This window comes from Chlorocebus sabaeus, chromosome 5 (genome assembly GCF_047675955.1).
Source record: "Chlorocebus sabaeus isolate Y175 chromosome 5, mChlSab1.0.hap1, whole genome shotgun sequence".
In the NCBI taxonomy this organism is placed as follows: domain Eukaryota; kingdom Metazoa; phylum Chordata; class Mammalia; order Primates; family Cercopithecidae; genus Chlorocebus; species Chlorocebus sabaeus.
The window spans coordinates 47,042,662-47,065,424 of record NC_132908.1 but is presented as its reverse complement, the minus strand read 5'-3'; the positions used below and the strand labels follow the sequence as shown (position 1 = coordinate 47,065,424).

Here is a 22,763-nt window from a genome sequence, read left to right as displayed (position 1 = left end):
CAGATAAAGTCACCAAGATATGGAGAAATGTCAGTTTTTGCTACCCTCTACTGGTACTTTTCGGTATGACAAGAGCATTTTTTTTTCTAACCCCATTCTTCATGAAGTGGGCATTCTGTTTCACAAGCAGACATTCTGAATATAATTTAAACTTACCTGGTACAAATATGAAACACAGAGACCAAAATACAGTTGTCCCTTGGTATCGGCAGGAGACTGGTTCCAGTCCCACTATGCCAAAATCTGAAGATGCTCGAGTCACTGCTATAAAATGGTGGAGTATTTGCTTATAACTATGCGAGTCCTCCCATATACTTTACATCATCTTTAGATTATTTATAATACCTAGTACAATGTAAATGCTATCTAAATAGTCGTTATACTGTATTTTAAAAATAATTTGTATTGTTTTTATTGGTGCATTGTTATTTTTATAGTTTTTTTCTGAATATTTTCAATCCACTGTTGGTTTAATATGGAGGTGTGGTACTTAAGGATACAGAAAGCCAACCACAGGAAACTTCCAGAAGTAGTTCAGATCAATAATGTTCCCTCATTATCCAGAGACACAATCACAAATCCTTAATTTTTGTTCTCTGAGCAGGAGTCTTCGAATAGATTACTAAATTGGGATCAGACTAACTGTAGGGCAAGTGTGGGCCTTTAGGTCAATTCCACAGAGAACACCAGGCACCATCATTTTATAACATCGTGCTGTGGCATAAAACTGGGATGCATTCCACCTCAACCCATGGAGAACAGGGGAACTCAGGCAGAAATACATATGAAGGTAATTGTAATAAAAAAGGATAGGCCGGGCACAGTGGCTCATGCCTTTAATCCCAGCACTTTGGGAGGCCGAGGCAGGTGGATCACCTGAGGTCAGGAGTTCACGACCAGCCTGGCCAACATGATGAAACCCCATCTCTACTAAAAATACAAAAATCAGCCAGGTGTGGTGACGGGTGCCTGTAATCCCAGCTACTCAGGAGGCTGAGACAGGAGAATTGCTTGAACCTGGGAGGCAGAGGCTGCAGTGAGCTAAGATCGTGTCACTGTGTCACTGCACTCCAGCCTGGGCGACAGAGCAAGACTCCATCTCAGGGCGGGGGAAAAGGATAAACAGTGAAACGAGTTCAACCTCTGAGGCGAGATGGACCTGGGAACCTAACCACAAGCTCATGTTCCTCATCTGTAGGTAGACAGATGATGGCTGGCTGGCTGGCTGAAGAGAGAGAGAGAGAGAGAGTCAACCTCCACCTAAGAAAGATAAGGGTTAAGTTAGACCAGGGCTTCTCAATATTGGCATTTGGGAGTGGATAATTCTTTGTTGTCAGGGCCTATACTGTTCATCACAGAATGGCTGGTGGCATCCATGGCTCTACCCACTAGGTACTAGCAGTGCATACCCAGTCAGGACAATCAAAAATGTCTTGGACATTGCCAAACGCCCCCCCTGGAGAGCAAAATAACCACCAGCTAAGAACCACTGATTTGGATCACATAGGAGAAAGAATGTGACATATGGTCACTGTTCATAAAATATTAGTATTCTCGCCTTTTCCCTTTACCTACAGTGTCATATATACTGTCATATACATGCAAGTTTTACATACAGTGAAACTTCCTGGTTTTGCCAATTGGACAAAAACACCACCCAGGACAGTGCCTAAAGAAAAGTTACAGAACACAAAGTAATGGATTCTATTAATATTATTTTCTTACTTCTTTGCATACACAAAATCATAAAACAGGCCCTCAAAGTGCCCTAAAAAGTGAAGTATTAACTTAGTACCAGTAACAGGCCAAGTGTGGTGGCTCACGCCTATAATCCGAGCACTTTGGGAGGCCAAGGCGGGCAGACTGCTTGAGCCCACGAGTTCAAGACCAGCCTGGGCAACACAGTGAGACTCAGTGTCTACAAAAAAATACGAAAATTAGCTAGGTGTGGTGACGTGCACCTGTGGTCCCAGCTACTCGGGATGCTGAGGTGGATCACTTGAGCCCAGGAAATCAAGGCTGCAATGAGTCGTGATCGCACTACTGCACTCCAGCCTCAGCAACAGAGACCCCTATCTCAAAAACAAAAAACAAAAGACTTGGTACCAGTAACAAAAACAACAAATAAGCCAAGAAGAAATCCCGAGCAATCATTTTGTTCACTGACTGGGAGCTAAAAGGCAATTAGCTGGTCTGAGAGAGATGAAAAATGGCAATTTCAGGAAAGAAATAAGAAAAGACTTATGCCTGCATTAGCCACAAGTGACAAAAGTTCGTACTTGACATTTTCATTCAGCTGTAAACAATTATATAATGTTTATTCTGGCAGGCTAGAACTAAGTAGTAATGAGGTTTTGATATATCATATCCAATAACAGACCACTACAACAATGAGGTTTGATTTGTCTTTCTTCTCTTTACACTAATAATTTCTAACGATAGTTTGCCTTTAGTAGTTGCTATTAGCACTACAAAAAAAAAAAAAAGTTGTTAGTCATCCAAGCCAATGAAAATAATTAGGAAGCCTCAAATTCTAAAGACTGCAGAAAATTCTTCGCCTTTAAAATTTAATTAGACCACAACTCTACAGTGCACTTCTACTTGCATGTGAGGACTAGCATGAGATACTAGCAGATAGGCCTCTGGCACGTGGACAAGGACTGTCCCAAGCATAGGCTACCCAGGAAGGGACTCACGTCAGCGCTGGGCCAGAGCTCCTTAATTACACTCTCGATCCTGTTCACCACCTCCATCCGCATCTTCTCTTCCTCAGGTCTTGGAGACATGTATTCATAAAAATCACTGATTTCTTCATGCAGACTGAAGAAAAAAGCAGAAAAGTTAATATGAATAGGGCCAATCTAATGAGAAATCACTATCTTAAATAATCTTATTTAATTAGGTCTTATAATTCAGTTGATGACTACCTTAATTTTAATGTTATAACTCAAGATAAGCTAAAATGGGAATGTACAGAATTTAATCAAAAAAACCAAAATAATTAAATAACATAAGAAATTTCCTGTGCAAAACACTTGCTGAGGTGCTGGTGATTTAAATAAAATAAAATAAAATTTAAAAAGCATACAGCCTGGCCTCTGCCTTTCCACTTCTGATCTAATAGACACAAGAAGATACTGAATCCAGGCAAATTTCCTGGCAGTAGGGACTGACCCTCTTACCTCTTGGGGATCCATTCCTCACAGTAGCAAACAGTACATCTTTCATAATGTTTGTTCAGTGAATTAAGTGTCAAATGAGCAAATCAGGCAGTGAACAACAGCAAAGTCTTGAAAAGAACGGCTGGTAGACAAAGGCTCCATGAAGGAGCTGAAGACTTCCAGAGTCTGCGAGGTACAGGGCAATCAGCCAGCTACAAGGGCTGTGGCAGACAGAGTGGGAGAAGCATCTGGAGAGGAAAGCAGGCCCCAGTAGAGGGCAGGCTCTGAATGACTGACTGGCTAAGAGGTTCAAGCTTTCCCCCTGTGGCAACAGAGCTATTTAAATGTTTCTGACAGGGACTAGAGAGAGACTGACTTCAAAAATGCAGCATTTTAAGAAGATTAAACTGGCAACTATGCAAACAACAGACCAGCAAAGAGACTAGACTAGATGCAGGGAAAAGTCATGAATCAATGAGTTGCAGGAGGATTGGATGAAGGCCTAGAAGATGGTGGAAGGAAAGGAATGGGCTCCAGAAACAAAACACACACACATACCCACACCCTGTGGCCAGGCGCAGCGCCTGCCTATCATAGTGGTGGGGGGCTAAGGATGCCTTCAAGGGCTGAAGCCTGAGGGCCTGGGGGAAAACTACTGGTCTGGAAGAAAGGACAAACTCACTGGGCTGAGCAATGACTTGAATATAGTCAGGATGGGGGACAGAGAGAAAAGCAGCATTCCTTTCTAAGTTGGTGAGGCTGTGAAGAGCTATAAATGGCTGGGAAGGGAAAGTGAAGAGGTCAGCTCACCTTCCCTAGAGCACTGACCACCCATGAGGACTGAGCCACGGAGGTAAGCACAGGGACTCTACTAACTGGGATAGACCAGGAGGCTCAGAGAAACAGGTGCAAAGCGCCTCAGGGGAAGGAAGGGGCAGAGGGGTTGGCCTGGGGCACAGCAGTGGGAAGGAAGGGCAGCCACAGCTTAACAGAGCCTTGAAGGAGGAGCATGCCTGCAACTGTGTGGCACCTTCAGGGCCCAGAGCAGGAAGCTGGAAAAACTGACAGACCAAAAATCGCTTTAGGGAAGGAAAAAAAAGTGTTTACATCCTAATCCCCAAAGGCTATAACTTGCGCTACAAGAAACTCTGGAAAGTGAAAATGTGACTGATTAAACAATCCATAGTTCCTCCTTCTGATTTTTTATTTTTAGCCTAAGAGTCAAAAATCTTGAGTTCTAGACTCAGGTTCTGCCTGAGGGCAGCTGTGTTCCCTTTGACAGGTGACTGGCACTCTCAGGCTTCAGTGCGTCAGGTACAGCACACAGCCGGTAAGCAGGAGCCTTTTCAGGCCTTCAGTTTCAAAACCTGGGCCTTTCGCAGAGGATGATTTACAACAGCGTTCGGCCTGTTTGCTATGCAATATGTCACAAAAAGTGGATCTTAAAACTCCAGAGAGGTCTGTAGGTGAATCCAAAAGATATCCCAGTGGGGCCGTTTTCCTTGCTATGCCTCTGGGTACCTTCGGGACCTTCAACTTCTGTTTTGAAGTTTTGTTTTGTTTTGATTTGAGTTTCCCAGGTTTGATTATGTTCTCTAAGGTTATCTATCCCCTTCTGCTTCTTGAAGATAGGAAGCTTACAGTTTGCTGTGCTCTTCTGCACAAGTCAGCTGGCAAAGATGAGGGCCATGAATAAACGACAGAACAAATGGACTGCTTCTTATCTTACTGCGTAGTCTGCAGTGGCTGATCAGAGTTTATTCGTAGTTCTAAAACAGATCCATAGAAAAACTGCATTTTAACTAATGGGGGGAAAAAAAACTCCTAAATGTGACTGCATCTATTCTGAAGGCCCCCTTATAAATTTTCTAATTCAAATAAAGGCAAAAAGTATTTAGCACAACTGTCAGTCAATATGAAGTCATAAGAAACTGATTAAGAATTCATTCTCTGGCCAGGCGCAATGGCTCATGCCTGTAATCCCAGCAGTTTGGGAGGCGGAGGCAGGCAGACTGCCTGAGGCCAGGAGTTGGAGACCATCTGGCCAACATGGTGAAACCCCTTCTCTACTAAAAATATAAAAATTAGCTGGGTGTGGTGGCGTATGCCTGTAATTTCAGTTCCTTGGGAGGCTGAGGCACAAAAATCACTTGAACTTGGGAGGTAGAGGTTGCAGTGCGCTGACACCGTGCCACTGCACTGCAGCCTGGGTGGTGGAGTGAGATTTTGTCTCCAAAAAAAAAAAAAAAAAAAAAAGGAATTCATTCTCTAAACATTACCAAGTGCCTATGTTCAAGGCACTAGGAAAAAACTGGCTCATCAAACATGATCCTTGCCCTGGGTCACTTCCATCTAACAATGAAAAGGAACACTTATTTAATGTAGTTTTGTAGAACATAGTGCAATGCATATGTTCTGTACTATTCTGCCATAGGCAGCTTCCAGATGAATGATTCAGAGCTTTCCAATGATCATAGCTGCCCAGGATGGACTGGGTTGCCTTAGTAGGTTAGTAAGGTCCCTGTCATTATCAGCATAAAGAAACCAGATGACCATGAGGCAAACAAAGGTCCAATAAAACGGTTTTCTGAACTTGGTAAAAAGTTGGAAAAGATTCTAAAATTCGCTTTCAGTGCTGCAATCTAGTGTTCTAACTAGCACATTAACTTGGGGGAAAATTATTACAGATTTGTAAGACAAGCTCTGAAGACTACCCTCAACAATCAATAGCCCATGGCACCACCTTCCTATTTCAGAAAAAAATGGTTCCACAGGTTATTGTATTTTGATTGATGCATATGTGTAACTATCAATGCATATGTGCATCAATCAAAATACAATACAATTTGATTGACGCATATTTGCAATCAATTTGTATTTTGATTGATGCATATTTGCAAAATGGAAGGGGGAAAGAGGAATACGGAAAAAGAGGAGGGCTATTAAAGCAAAGCCACACTTGCAAAGTCAGAAGAGGAAATCCAATCTCAGGTCTGCCAGGCTCAGTTTCTCATCCACACCAGGCACAAGCATCACTATCTCACCTATATGTAACTAGCTACATGTGAAATACTCAGAGAACAACCAGACAAAATATCTTGGAACACTGAGGAAATAAACTTCAAGTACAGATTTTAAAATAATTCTAACAGGCTCTATCCTCGGGACTGAGTAATTTTACTGGCACAGTGCCTTGCATATTCAGGCACTTAAAATACCCTGACGGGCTGCAAGTTTGTTTGTAGAGTGTGCATTGTAAGCCTGGCTCTCATTTGAGTGGCAGAGTGGACGCCTGAGGAATTTTGTAGGCTTGCTTTCACATGGTAATATAATTTTATGCCTCTGAAAGCATTCAAGTACACAGAGAAAACTTCAGTTTGTCCCATGTTTGGATCAAAATTTAATATGATTTATGAGTAGGTATTGCTTGATGACACATGCCCAGTGTTACAGTTTCTCATATAAAATTATAAAATACATCATACTGAAGAATGACGAAAAAAAAAGTATAGAATACAATTATTCTGTGATCTGAACTCATATGTACCCAAAATATAGTGCCCTCTCTAGGATATCAGTGTTTTTATGTTAAAAGGAAAAGTGACTCAGGCATAGAGGCTCATGCCTGTAAGCCTAGCATTTTGGGAGGCTGAGGCAGGTGGATCGCTTGAGTCCAGGAGTTCGAGACCAGCCTCGATGACATGGTGAAACCCCATCTCTACAAAAATACAAAAAATTAGCCAGGCGTGATGGTGCATGCCTGTAATCCCAGCTACTCAAGAGGCTAAGGTGGGAGAATCGCTTGAGCCCGGGAGACAAAGGTTGCAGTGGGTTGAGACTGTGCCTCTGTTCTCCAGCCTGGGCAACTGAGCAAGACTCTGTCTCGAAAAAACAAAAAAAAAGTTAAAAAAGGAAAAGTGAACAAGATCCCTGTTCACAAAGGAAAAGTCACATAAGAGCAATATGATGACATGAGCACCACTATATAACGGGAAAAGATGCCAAAAACAAGAGAGTAAGAGAAACAAAATTAATTTGCTGGGGTAAAATTTACATTAAAATCTCAAATTTAATAACAACATTTAATATGACAAGGAGGTGTCCAAAAAACATATTCCATATTTAACAAATAAAACTCACAGGTAATTTAGGTTAAAAAAAAAAAACCACTTCTGTTCTGAGGAAAGATCTGCTACAGAAAGAGAATCCAGCCTATCAAAATTATGTGAATTTTATAATGCTTGTCACAGGGTGGGAGGTTCAAGTTCTTTGGCTGGGAAAGGAAGAACCGTTTCGCATCCTTCAGTTGGACCACCACCCTGGGCACATTGTGAGTTGCTTAGTAGCTTCTGCACTCTCAAAACCAAAGGAAAGGTGGAAAGCTCCCTTGTGCCTTCCAGGTCAATGGCCACAGATGACCCACGGCCAGCCCCTCTGCTCAGCACTGTCCCCTGCGGCTCATCCATGCTTCTGTTCAGGGGTGACACTGCTTCCCAAGAGAGACCTGCCCAGACATAGCATGTCTAAGCCCACCTCCACATTAAGGTCCTGTTTTCCCAGTTCCATAACTGAAGTCAGATCCCTTTAATTACCAACTTCAAAAAAAAAAAAAAAAAAGAAAGTAACACACACACACACACACACACACACACACACACACACACACACAAAATACCAACTTCATCCTTACATGAAGGAACTAACAAAGTTCTATTCGATAACTGTCAATAACAGGACATCCCCCCACCAAAAAAAAAAAAAAAAACATACATATATATCTCTTAAGGTTCATGATATCCAATTTTGAAACAATATATTGAAAAGGCATTCATATGCATGTGGGGAAGCATAAATTACTACAACCTCTCCCGAGGTCATTCTACTAACAAATGATAATGTTTATATAAATAATTTTTAAAATTTCCCTTCTTACCATCCTCTAGAAATATTTTCATGAGCGAACAAGGACATCTGTATAAGGATGTTTGCCACAGGATTATTTAGGATACTAAAAAATTTAGAAATGGTATCAATGTCCATCAACAGGATCTAATTAAATAATCATAGAAGCACCCATTGACTGACTTTCTCTTTGACTTTCTCTTTATAGCCAATAACCTCTTTAAAAGAATGAAGTAAAGCTATATAAGCTGATAAAGATGTCAAATATGTTAAGTTGGAAAGAAAAAGCACAAAAAAATGTGTTCAGCAGAATCCCTTTTGTGTGCGTTAGACATGTGCAGGGGCAGGAGTTGTGGCTCATGCCTGTAATCCCAGCACTTTGGGAGGCTGAGGCGGGTGGATCACTTGACGTCAGGAGCTTCAGACCAGCCTGGCCAGCATGGTGAAACCCCACCTCTACAAAAAATACAAAAATTAGCTGGGTGTGGTGGTGGTTGCCTGTAATCCCAGCTACTTAGGAGGCTGAGGCATGAGAATCACTTGAACCCGGGAGGCGGAGGTCACAGCATGCTGAAATCACGCCACTGCACTCCAGCCTGGATGACAGAGCAAGACTCCGTCTCAAAAAAAAAAAAAAAAAAGACATGTAAACACATACACACAGAGGCAGATACACAACATGCTCCTATTTGCACTGCAAGTTTTCTGGAAGGAGAACTGTCAACAGATATTACCTTAGGGACAGGGATTTTTGCCCAGTGGAGGGTACAGGCAGGAGAGTTAGGAAGACTTTAACTTTTTTTTTTTTTAATCTTGCTGTACTACTATAATTTTTTTAAAAAAATCAGCATGTATTTGTCCGCTTTTCAAACAGTGATTATTGTCTGCTTGATGAGATTACAGACCAGGAGATTTGTTGTCACCTTTATATTTTCCCATGTGAAAAATATGGTTGTGAGTATGCATGTTCCACCCGCTAACCGGCCCTCTGCCCACCCCACACAGAACAGGGTCTATATACGATACTGTTAACAGTGATTACATCTGAAGAGGGACTGGGGGGGTCATTTTAAGAAAAATGCATACATGTTAATTACCACTGTATATTTTTAAAACAAGAACTTCATCATAAAAAAATTCATTAAAGAAAACACAAAGCAGAAACAATCTAATAATCTAGCTTTGCAGACACACTTCGAAAGAGGGTGACGTGGGTCGGCTGTGGAAGGAGCTCAGTGGTCAGCCTGTGGGCAATACTGATACCTGGGGACACAGAAGACCCCCAAATCCAGGAATGCAGTGACAGCACACACCAGTATATTTCGCGAAGTTTCTGCATGCCCAGCGCAGTGTGTGTGGTGAGTTTCTGCTAGGGTCTGGCCCATCCTTTCTGGGATTATTTATATACTCAAACATGTTGCAAGGCAAATTTCTGGAAGAATACACAAAAACTGCTAGCAGGACTTTCCTCTGGGGTGGAGTAGAGGTCTGAATTTGCATGATTTTGTACTGTTTGATTTTTTCCAAACCCGCCTAGACACCAAGAGAAGCGAGTGTCTTCTGTTGGGCCCTGGGGTGATGGCAGTGCAATCTGAGTGACATCTTCAGGAGACTGCAGACGGATCTTTATCAAGAAACTCATGCACACATCTAGCCTCCTGTACTTGCAGCTACCAGCTAGACATCCCTACAAAGATGTCACCTCACACTAAACAAGTACAAAACACAACTGCTTGCCATTCTCTTAAATCGATTCCTACTCCTGTGTTTTCTTTCCTGAGTGGAAACTTCAGTCTTCCTTGGTTCATTTTTCTTCATCTACGGAGTCAAGAGGTTTCCAAATCCTTGTACCCAAAACCAAAAATCAAAACACTTCCAAATCAGATCCTGCCCCTCCACCTTCCCTGACCGTGCTTTAGTTTAATTCTTTTTCTCTCTCAGTAGAACACTGTGGCAGCCTCCAAACTGGTCTCCCTGCCATGAGCCTCTCCCTTTTCTAGGCCATCGCTGCATGATTACCGAGGTCCCCTTCCTTAGCCTATCTGTGTCATTTCCATCCTCCTTATGGTAACACTGCCCACCTTTCCAGCCTCACTTACAAGAGCTTCCGAGCCCTCTTTTATGACAGCCTCACAGAACTGGACCGAGGCATGCCTTGCCTTTTCGAGAATCACCCTCTCATTCAGCTTTGGAGATCTCAAATATTAGCTCCTCTGTAAAATTCCCAGAGGCAGAATCACTTCAGAGCCTCCTGAGGGCTCCTGGAGCATGGCTAACCAGGCCTAGCTGTGGCAGAGCAGTGAGGCTTACAGGCCTCCCTATTCAGACTCAACTCTTCCTGCTTTGGGTTCTGTGTGCCCAGATGCAAGACTCAACACAGAGAAGCACCTCCTTAGGGAGGGACCTTCTGTTCACAGGGGAACATCTACCCACTCCGATGTCCACATAGTCTCAAAAGGGACGTGATGTTCCTTAAAATGAGCTCCAAACCAGGATCCAAGAAAATGGATGCTCACACAATGTGGCTGAGAACTGACAAAACCAGAAGGAGGACAATTTGACCTAAGAACTATAGATGTCCACTGTCCTTAAAGAAGACAATTACACCTTTCAGAATGTAGCCAAAGGAAGTCTGCACGTGCACAGAGATAGGGCAATAAGAAAATATTCACAATGAACATGTAATTTTCTTTAAAAAGCCAAGGTTTACAAGTGGAATGCCTAAAAGCTTTACATTTTAAGTCTGCACAATGTGCCTACCTTCTACAGTACTGATAACAATACAAGGTCACTTGAAAAAGGCCATGCCTAAATAGGAAGCTCTCCAGTTCCAAAGCAGAAAGACAAAAAGCCTTCTCTCTCCTCTATTTGTAGACAAGAAACTTATTCACTCCCCTAAATAATTTGTACCATCTCCCAAGATTTAAAAAAACAAGAGAGACAGAAAATACAGATGATGACATACAGATTTAAATACAGAAATACAGATTCAAAAGGAAAAAGAAAGAGCCCATATATCTTACTTTTATGAATGCTGCAGGCATTTACAACAGTGAATCATGGCTAAGGAATGCCATATTTGCTATGGTAACCCTTCCTTGGTTAGGACACGAGAGTAAAAGTACAGGGAATGGATACTCGTCTGTGTGTCCTAAATTACAGTTTTCATTTTTTTCTTCTTTTAAGAGGTACTCGTGCCTGCTTTCCTAGAAATTAGAGCATTCCTTTTAAATGCCACTGCCAGTTGCACTCAATTTCTGGACTACAGTTTTTTAGGCCAATGTTTCAGAAGGATGGTTTTTCAGTTGATTTCCTCTTGGTCCCTTCCCACTTAGCTGCTATGAAAAGAGATAATGAAAACCACCCGATTCTCCCCAGGCCTCTTTCTTTTGCCACCCAGCCTTACTACTACTTTCAATTGATTATAAAGAGAGAACAAGAAAAGAAATCATTACCCAAGAGTTGCTTTATCTAATTTGGGTCAAAAATTATTTCCCCTTCCAATAAAATTTCTGAACTACCCAAACTACTCTTGAGTAGATCCAACCAAATTTGGGTAAAGTTAGGAAGCTTAAAGAAGAATGGCTGATGGTATTCTCTAAGATCAAATACCTTGCAACTAAAGCTTGATTAATAAATGTATTCCTCAAATGGGAAACCCTCAAACATCTGAGTGAAGAAAAAAAACAAAGCACAAATAAACAAAGCTTAATCTTTCCCTAGCTACAAGGTCCAAATGCCAATAAGAAGTTTGTTATATTCTTAAATATTAATAATGAAATATGGATGTGTTTAACCTGTGTAATCCCAATACCAAAACTTCATTTATATATTTACTTGTTATTTACCTTTAGTGGAAGGGCTGGTGTTTAAGAATAGATAGTAACCATTTGTAACATCTTTCCCTATGTTACAGTACAGGTAAAAGAAGCACAGAACTACCAAAGGGGCACCTTACATTCAAGGACCCCTACATATGAAAATTCCAGTATCCAAAATATACTAGCAGTGATTATTTGCTCAATAAATAATTTATATTAAATAGGACAAACTTCCAATGCGTATTTAAAATGTTTTAACTATTAGTAGTGATTATTTGGATAATGAAACTAGAAACAAGACTAATTTGGAGAAAAGATATAGCAACTTTCTTTTTCTGCACTGTTGAAATCTTTTGACCAAGTGCTGGTATTTTTTTTTTTTTTAGAGATGATGTCTCACTATGTTGTCCAGGCTGGTCTCAAACTCCTGAGCTCAAGCAATCTGAGCACCTCAGCCTCCCAAAGTGCTGGGGTTACAGGCGTGCACCACTGTATCCAGCCTTTTTTTTCTTTTTTTTTAAAAATAGAGTCTCCCTCTGTCACCCAGGCTGGAATACAGTGGCTCACTCCAACCTCTGCCTCCAGGGTTCAAGTGATTCTCATGCCTCAGTCTCCCAGGCAGCTGGAATTACAGGTGTGCACTACCACATCTGGCTAATTTTAGTATTTTTGGTAGAGATGGGGTTTCACCATGTTCGCTAGGCTGGTCTTGAATTCCTGACCGCAAGAGATCTACCTGCCTTGGCCTCCCAAAGTGCTGGGATTACAGGTGTGAGCCACCTTGGCCAGCCACTGCTGCGGTTTTTTTCTTTTTTCTTTTTTTTTTTGGGACAAAGTCTTGCTCTATCGCCAAGGCTGGAGTGCAGTGGCGCGATCTTGGAGCACTGCAACCTCTGCCTCCCAAGTTCAATCAATTCTCCTGCCTCAGCCTCCTGAGTAGCTGGGATTACTGACATGTGCCACCATGCCCAGCTAATTTTTGTATTTTTAGTAGAGACAGCGTTTCACCATGTCGGCCAGGCTGATCTCAAACTCCTGACCTCAGGTGATCCACCTGCCTCAGCCTCCCAAAGTGCTGGAATTACAAGTATGAGCAACAGCACCCAGCCCAGTGCTGGTATTTTTAAAAGCAAAAAAACAAAACCAAATTGATTCACAAAGAATCCATTTACATATACACCAAAAACATAATGTGTACAAATCTAGACTGACTTTTATGAGGTCCTATATTTTTTCAAAACTAAGAAATAAAAAAATAAATTCTGGGCTAGGCTAAGTGGCTCAGGCCTATAATCAGCACTTTGGAAGGCTGAGGGCTGGAAGATTGACTGAGGCCAGGAGTTCAAGACCAGCCTGGGTAACATGGTGAGACCCCACCTCTGCAAAAAATTTTTTCAAATTAGCAGAGTGTGGTGGTGTGCGCCTATAGTCCCAGCTACTCGGAAGGCTGAGGCAAGAGGATTGCTTGAGCCTGGAAGAAGTTGAGGCTGCAGTGAGCCATGTTCATGCCACTGCACTCCAGCCTGGGCAACAGAATGAGAACTTGTCTCAAAAAGATAAAAATAAAAAAACACAAAAATAAAGCAAAAGACAAGTATTCAAAATAGACAAAGAACTCATAATATTCAACAATAAGAAAATAAACCCATTTTTAAAAATGGGCAGAAGACCTAAACAAAGGCCTCACTAAAGAAGATACATATATGAGAAGTAAACATATTAAAAAGACGCTTATGTCATACATCACTAAAGAATTGGAAATTAAAACAAGTGAGACAGCATTATATACTTAATAGAATATTCAAAATCCAGAACACTGACACCACCAAATGCTGGTGAGGATGTGCAACAACAGAGACTCTCATTCATTGCTGGTAGGAATGCAAAATGGCACGGCCACTTTGAAAGATAGATTTTTCTTTTATCTTCTATTTATTTATTTACTTATTTTTGCTTCCTTACCCTCTGACTCATTTTTTTTTTTTTTTAAGTCAGGGTCTTGCTTTGTCACCCAGGCTGCAGTGCAGTGGTATGATCACAATTTACTGCCACCTCCAGCTCCTGGGCTCAAGTGATCCTCCCACCTCAGTTTCCCAAGCAGTTAGGACTATAGGCACATAAGACCACGACCAGCTAATTTTTAAATTTTCTGTAGAGATGAGGTCTCACTATGTTGCCCAGGCTAGTCTCAAACTCCTGGCTTCAAGGGATCCTCTTGTCTCAGCCTCCCATTATGCTAGGATTATAGGCGTGAGCCACCACACCCAGCTGGCAGTTTCTTAGCAAACTAAACATACTTTTACCATATAATCCAGCAATTGCACTCCTTGGTATTCACCATAATGAACTGAAAACCAATGTCCAAACACAAAAAAACCTACATAGAAGTTTATAGCAGCTTTATTCATAATTGTCACACTGGGCACGGTGGTGTATAGCTGTAATCCCAGTTACCCAGGAGGCTGAGGAGAGGGGTTCACATGAGCTCAGTTGTTCAGGAGACCAGTATCTTAAACACAATCACACCCTGTCTCAAAATTTTTTTTTCAAATTATCAAAACTTGGAAGCAGCCAAAATGACCTTCAGTAGGTGAATGGATCAACTGTGGTACGACCATACAATGGAATATTATTCAGGACTAAAAAGAAATGGGTTATCAATCCAGGAAAAGACATGAAGGAATCTTAAATGCACATTACTAGATAAAAGAAGCCAACTGGAAAAGGTTACCTGCTGTATGATTCCAAGGGCATGACGTTCTGGGAAAGGCAAAACTATGGAGACAGTAAACAGATCAGTGTTTGCCAGGGGCTAAGGGGAGGGATAAATTAATAGGTGAAACACAAAATTTTTAGAGCACAAACTGTGTCCAGCACCCTTTATTGAATGTTCCATCCTTTTCTCAATGACTGAGTAAGTAAATGCTGCTCCAGTCTGCCCAATGGCCTGTCCCCTTACTCTCCTACTAGTAATTTTACCACCCCACACACTCTCTTTGGGAAACAATTCCTATCCCTACTATTCCATGTGATTCTGGTGAAGCTGCACTGCAAAGCCAGTTGGCAGTTCAAGGCAGGAACAGCCATGGGTGGCCCCCAGTTAGTATAGCATCCCCATCGTCATGGGCCAGGGATGGGCACATGGCCCCAGCACCCCACGTGGTATCTTCCTTAGGACTTTACACACTGACTCTAAGGAAGGTCACTTCCCTCTTTGATCTCAAGCTATAAAAATAGAAGCCTGGAAGTATCAAAAAACCACACCTCCTTTCCTCTGGCTGCACAAAGGAAGCCATTAGCAACAGGAGAGAATGGAGCCAACCCCAAAAAGAATCAAAGTCAGGGAGAGACAGGCACTTGAGCTTTCTCCGGAGTCACTAAAGCAAATACCACCTTTGCTTAAGCAATTATGAGCTTATTTACCTTGCACCTGAAAGACTCCTGATTCACACACAAGGACTTTGATTATACATACTCTCATGGATAGCTAGATCAGGTCTTAAGTGTTCTTTCAGATCTATGGCTATTTCTGTCTATTCGAGGACTCAGATTACCCTTTAAAATTCATGTAAAATCTATAAGTAGTTGATAGTACAAAACCAATCGTCTTCCAAACTCATCTTTAGTTTTCAAAATGTTCTTGGCTATTCTTGCCTGTTTATTCTTCCAGATGCTCTTTAGAATCATTTTAACAAGTGACTCTCCCACCCTCCCCACAAAAAAAATCAGTGGGATTTTAATTACATTAATCAACACATTAATGAGTTGATCTGACATCTTCAAGTTTTTTTTTTTTAATGCAATTCACTGTAAAGATTTTTGTATTTTCTTCACTTTTCTGGCTTTGTTCTAGATTATCTTAGGGATTTGATGCTCTAGTCCAAGTGAAATTCTTTTTTCTTTTTCTTTCCTTTTCTTTCTTTCTTCTTCTTTTTTTTTTTTAGATAGAGTCTTACTTTGTCACCCAGGCTGGAGTGCAGTGACATGATCTCAGCTCACTACAACCTGTGCTTCCTAGGCTCAAACAATCCTCCAACCTCAGCCTCCAAAGCAGCTGGAACTACAGGCGCGCACCACCGCACCTGGCTAATTTTTTTGTAGAGACGGGGTTTTGCCATGTTGCCTAGGATGGTCTTGAACTCCTGAGTTCAAGAGATCCACCTGTGTTGGCTTCCCAAAGTGCTAGGATTACAGCCACGGGCCACTGTGCCCGGCTTCTTCTTTTTTAAATTATATTTTCTGTCACATATTACAAATACTGACTTTTGCATGTTTATTTTGTAACCAAGCAGGCAGTTTTCTTGCCCTACTACATTGGCTAGAATTACTAAAATAAGATCAAATAACATGGTGAGGGCAGGCATCCTGTCTTGTTATGGATTTAATGTGTTAAATCAAGTTTAGCCTAAAACTGTCTCCTTACATATTTTAAGTTTGATCTACAGGTTTTTCCATCCATAGTGAACTATAACCTAAATGGAGATGTAAAGAGACTTGAACCTGCTCTTGTGCCAATCACTGAGTTTTGGCCAATCAAAGGTGGCCAACTGTTCAAACCTCTACTTGTGTTCAAATAAGGCAAATTCTGAGCTGTAACCAATCCGGCTGTTTCTGTACCTCACTTCTCTTTTCTGTACATCACTTTCCTTTTTCCATCCATAAATCTTCTTCCACCACATGGCTGTGCTGGAGTCTCTCTGAACCTACTCTGGCTCGGGAGGCTGCCCAATTTGCAAATCATTCTTTGCTCAATTAAACCGTTAAATGGCATAGTGGCTCACATCTGTAATCCCAGCACTTTCAGAGGCCCAGGCAGGCAGATTCCTTGAGCCCAGGAGTTCATGACCAGCCTGGGCAACATGGCAAAACCTCAAAATACAAAACCTACAAAAAATACAAAAATTAGCCAGGCGTGGTGGTGCACACCTGTAGTCCCAACTACTCAGGAGGCTGAGGCAGGAAAATCACTTGAACCCAGAAGGCGGAGGTTGCAGTGAGCTGTGCTTGCACCACTGCATTCCAGCCTGGGTGACAAAGCAAGACTCTGTCTCAAGGAAAAAAAAAAAAAAAAACAACTTAAATTTAATTTGGCTGGCCGGGCGCGGTGGCTCAAGCCTGTAATCCCAGCACTTTGGGAGGCCGAGACGGGCGGATCACGAGGTCAGAAGATCGAGACCATCCTGGCTAACATGGTGAAACCCCGTCTCTACTAAAACTACAAAAAAACTAGCCGGGCGAGGTGGCGGGCGCCTGTAGTCCCAGCTACTCGGGAGGCTGAGGCAGGAGAATGGCATGAACCCGGGAGGCGGAGCTTGCAGTGAGCTGAGATCCGGCCACTGCACTCCAGCCTGGACGACAGAGTCAGATTCCGTCTCAAAAAAAAAAAAAAAAAAAAAATTTAATTTGGCTAAGGTTTTTCTTTTAACAAATGGGAAGTGTCTCTAGTGTTTCACATAATGTGTACTGGTTTGAAAGTACCACTCTTTATCAGCTCTTTAACAGGTTAAGGAAATATCTTTATATTCCAAGTTTACCAAAGTTGTTGTACTGTTTTTTTTTCTTTTTTTTCTTTTTTTTAAGAGATGGGATCTTTCTATGGTCCCCAGGCTGGAGGGCAGTGGCACAATCACATCTCACTGCAGCATCAAGCTTCTGGGCTCAAGTAACCCTCCTGCCTTAGCCTCCCAAGTAGCTGAGACTACAGTCATGTACCCACATCCTGCTTAAAGTTGTACTATTTTTTTTTTTTTTTTGAGACAGGGTCTCATTCTGTTACCCACACTGGAGTGCAGTGGCACGACCATAGCTCACTGCAGCCTTTACTTCCTGGGCTCAAGCAATTCCCCCTGCCTCAGCCCCACTGTAGCTGGGACTACAGGTGCATGCCATCACACCCAGCTAATTTTTGTCTATTTTTTTTGTAGAGACAGGGTTTCACTATGTTGCCCAGGCTGGTCTCAAACTCCTGGCTCAAGCAATTTGCCCGCCTTGGCCTCCCAAAGTGCTTGGATTACAGGCATGAGGCACCACACCTGGCCAGTTGTACTCTTTTTAACAGATATATTTAAAATTTCACTTCATACTTTCAACAAGCAACTATTATATTGTTTGCAGAATAAAGCAACATTGGTAGCTTCTTCCTTTCATGATGGAGATGATGATGATGATGATGATGATAACGATAAACTAAAAGTTATTCTAAGTATTTGGCTTCCCGGTAAACAAATTTCACAACCAAGGCACTAATGTTGTAACAACAAAAATGTCTGAAGTCAAACAAAAGCCCACTACTATAATAAATCTTTTTTTTTTCACACTCCTAATTAGGTAACTCTCTTAACCAAATAAATAGCAAACGAAACAAAATAAAAACATACATCTAATACTGCCATTGGGTTGCCAACCAGCAGATTACAGGATGATATTCTCTGGATATACACAAAACTGAAAACATTTAAGATATTTTCTACAATTCTTTGAGTATAAAAATTTTCTGGACTATGTACTGTTTCATCTTATCAAATCTCTCAGATCAAATTTATTTAGATACATATATTGTATTTACCACCTAATTTCTCTTAAACTTTGCTGTCTACAGAAGTTATTAGCAGGCACATCTACGTACAATGTACTATAAAGTTCTACATTAACTATTTCTTCCACTCCAAAGTAGGGCCTGGGATGATTACTATTCCAAGAGTATTTCTACTATACCTAGTGTAGACAACACAGCACTTTATCAAAATAATGCTTACTTATTAGCCCTGTAAAGGACTCCCACTAAAGTTATATTTGTTCCTAAATACAGTATAAGATCTTTACGACCTATGGACAAAATAAGAGATCTACTATATAGCTCACCAAATTGTAAAATTTATATGTATATTTTTTATACATTTATACATTTACATGTCTTTTGGAAGATACTGTGAACACTGATAATTTTAAAGCGGCCTCATTTAGTTTCACTAATAGAAAATGGTATGTGTAAGTACTGCACACTTTTCCTCTTTACATGCTAAAACTTGAATAATGATAAAAATATGCTATATTACTAAGCCAGACATAATTTAAAGCCTCCTTTTGTTTTCATGACTCAGGGCAATCATTAAACACACCCATAATTGTCCAGTATCATTCCAAGTAGCTTGGGGTCTAAATCTGGATTCTGCTGTGGGCTTACTCTTCCTATTTAATTCTGACTTCCTCCTCTTTCCTCTTTCAGTTTCCATTCCGCTTAATATAGTCATTAATAGAAAGTAAACTCACTGAGAGCCAAAGGATTTCTCCAAAAGAATCAAGTTCATACTTTCAATGCTAGGCTTTCAAAGCTATATGATGTGATAAGAGTGCCTTCCACATTTCCTTAGCTGTGCTTTGGAGGAGTCTCACCAGGACAAAGCATCTAACTTCTGTATGGTACTTCATATTTTTCAAAGAGTTCTTACCTCTTCTCTGATTCAGTCATCCACAATAATCATGTGAGGCAAACTAGGCAGAATTTAACTTCTAATTTAAAAAATGTTTATGGGAAATAACCGATTTCCCTAAGATCACACAGAAAATCAATTAATAAGCCTGGGCAGCATAGGGAAACCCAGTCTACAAAAACATTTAAAAAATTAGCCAAGCACGGTAGCTGGCGCCTGTAGTTCCAGCTACTGGTGGGAGAAAGGAGTAGGTGGGGGTGGAGGGGTGCTGAGGTGCAAGGATTGCTTGAGCCCAGGAAATTGAGGCTCCAGTGAGCCATGATTGCACCACTGTGCTTCAGCCTGCGCAACAGAGCAAGATCCTGTCTCAAAGCAAATTCAATGAACCTGAAAAAAAGAAAAAGAAAGAAAGAAAAAAATACTGGCCAGGCACAGTTGCTCATGCCTATAATCACAGCACTTTGGGAGGCAGAGGCAGGTGGATCACCTGAGGTCAGGAGTTCAAGACCAGCCTGGCCAACACGGTGAAACCCTGTCTCTACAAAAATATAAAAACTAGCCAGGCATGATGGCAGGTGCCTGTAATCTCAGCAACTTGGGAAGCTGAGATGGGAGAAATCGCTTGAACCAGAGGTGGAGGTTGCAGTGAACTGAGATTGTACCACTGCACGCTCCAGTCTGGGCGACAGAGCGAGATTCTGTCTCACAAAAAAAAAAAAGAAAGAAAGAAAGAACAGAAAAGAAAAAAAGAAAAGAGAGTGAATATACTAACTCAAAAAAGAAAAAAAATGCATGAAAATCAATAATCAAAACCAAATATGAAAAAAACCGATCTTACTTGAACACACCAACCATTAGGACCACAGAGGTAAAGCCATGGGACTTGAAATCCTGGCTCAGACTTTTCTATCTGAGTGCCCTCTCAAAAGTTACCAACAGTCCTCATTCTCATTCTCTGCATCTATATAACAGGGACATTAATGCCCACTCCACAGCTCTGTGGGGTGCCAAGCCCAGTGCCCAGAGAAGTCCCCACTTGACCTTTAGCTTTAGCAGCCATGGGACACTTCATGAGTTCACAAGGAGTGAGAGAGTATGATGGTCATTACTCTAAGACAGGTCCGCCAAAATGGTGATCACTTTCTATGGCAGCCACCAGCCCTCCTCCTCATCCTTCAGGAACCCTTTATTCCTCCTTCTCATTACCTACATTCCCACAAACACTTATTATGGAAGGTGACAACATGCCAGGCTTTTGTCCAACCAACCAATGTCACATGAGACACACCTCCTCTTAAAGACTCCAGGACCTGTTGCTATGGGCCCACCACTCCTCTTTACCAGCCTGACTCTCCTAACTCTTTGGTCCTTTGCCTGAACCAAAAAGCTAACTCCAAAGTATTTCTAAAAGAACGCAAGTATCAGACAGTTCCACCACCTTTAACATATACTAATTCCTCTCTACCAGAGGTCAGTAAACCATGACCAATGGCCATACCCAGCTCACCTCCAGCCTCTAATTTTTGTATAGTCCACAAGCTAATAATGTATTCATTCTTTCACTGAGACAGGGTCTCACTCTGTCACCTAGGCTAGAGTGCAGTGGCACAAATCACTGTAGCCTTGACTTTCTCGGGCTCAGGCAATCCTCCCACCTCAGCCTCCCGAGTAGATGCGACCACAGGCACATGCCACCATGCCCAGCTAATTTTTTTGTAGATACAGGGTTTCATCACATTGCTCAGGCTGATCTCAAGCTCCTGGGCTCAAGCAATCCACCCAGCCTCCCAAAGTGCTGGGATTACAAGCATGAGGCACCATGCCAGTTTTTACATTTTTTAATGGCTGAAAAGAAGTCAAAAGAAGAATTATACAGGGGACACATGAAAATTATGTGCAATTCAAATTACAGTGTACACAGTTTTATTACAATAGAGTCATGTACATTCATCTACATATTGTTGATGGCTGCTTTCTCAGTTGTAGTTAAGACAGAGACCACAGATTCAACAAAGCTGAAAACAACTATCATAACAGGAGAAGTTTGCTGCCCCCAGTAATACACAGGCTTCATAACATATTCAAGAGTAACTTGATAGGTCAAGTCTACCAAGTTACACTATGTATTTCTCTGCATTGCCTTGTACATTTATTTGAGGGTAATGAAATCTATAGATGCACCTATTGTGTACTCATAATAATTTAAACAAATTTTTGTAAAGAAATCTATAGAATTAGTTTTTAGAAGCGCACTATGGTAACAACTGTCTCCTCAACATCCTCCACGATCTCATCCCAGTTCATGTCAAAGGGTCAATTAAGAAGGTCATACTTGCTTGACAACTTGTACAGGAAAAAAAAAGATCACATTTATTAATGACTTTTTTTCTGAGACAGAGTCTTGCTCTGTCACCCAGGCTGGAGTGTGAGCTCAGCTCACTGTAGCCTCCACCTCCCAGGTTCAAGCCACTCTCCAGCCTCAGCTTCCCGAGTAGTTGGGATTACAGGTGTATATATAATTAATAGGCCGGGTGTGGTGGCTCATGCCTGTAATTCCAGTGCTTTGGGAGGCCGCGGTGGGTGGATCACTGGGATCAGAAGTTCGATATATAGATATAGATACAGATATTTATTTTTCAAGATGGAGTTTTGCTCTTGTTGCCCAGGCTAGAGTGCAACGGCACAATCTCGGCTCACCACAACCTCTGCCTCCCAGGTTCAAGCGATTCTCCTGCCTCAGCCTCCCTAGTAGCTGGGATTACAGGCATGTGCCACCATGCCCAGCTAATTTTGTATTTTTAGTAGAGACAGGGTTTCTCCATGTTGGTCAGGCTGGTCTTGAACTCCCGACCTCAGGTGATCTGCCCACCTCGGCCTCCCAAAGTGCTGGGATTACAGGAATGAGCCACTGCACCCAGCCTATTAATGATATTTTTAAAGGCTTGGTGTTAGCTGCTATGTGTTTAGTTACATATTTAAATTTGGGCTGGGCATGGTGGCTCATTCCTGTACTCTGAACACGTTGGGAGGCTGAGGCAGGAGGATTGCTTGAGCCCAGGAGTTCATGACCAGCCTGGGCAACATAGTAAGATGGCATCTCTATAAAAAAATTTAAAAATAAATAAATAAAGTTAAATATATTTTTAAAGTAGCCATTAGGATGGCTATTCCATAAAAAAAAAAAAAATACTAAGTGTTAGCAAAGATGTGAAGAACTTAGAGCTCTCGTACATTGCCGGAGGGAATGTACAATGATACAGCTGTGTGGAAAACAGCATGGCAGTTCCTCAAAAACATCAGACACGGAATTACCATATGATCCAGCAATTCCACTTCCGGGCATATACTCAAAGAACTGATAGCGGGGACTCAAATAGATACTCGTACAGCTATAGCAACATGACTCAAGATAGGCGATACGTGGAAGCAACCCAAATGTCCAGTGATGG

At 41.6% G+C, this 22,763-nt stretch overlaps 1 protein-coding gene across 5 annotated transcripts in view; it reads right to left on the bottom strand.

Annotated features, from left to right (window-relative positions):
- Positions 1–22,763, bottom strand: part of TENT4B (terminal nucleotidyltransferase 4B) — an 82,755-nt gene that overhangs the window by 19,288 nt on the left and 40,704 nt on the right. For all 5 annotated transcript variants that reach the window (XM_073015358.1, XM_073015359.1, XM_073015360.1 and 2 more), the window contains one exon: positions 2,697–2,820. In XM_073015358.1, the coding sequence (XP_072871459.1) occupies positions 2,697–2,820 (124 nt within the window). The remainder of the gene's footprint in view (positions 1–2,696; positions 2,821–22,763) is intronic.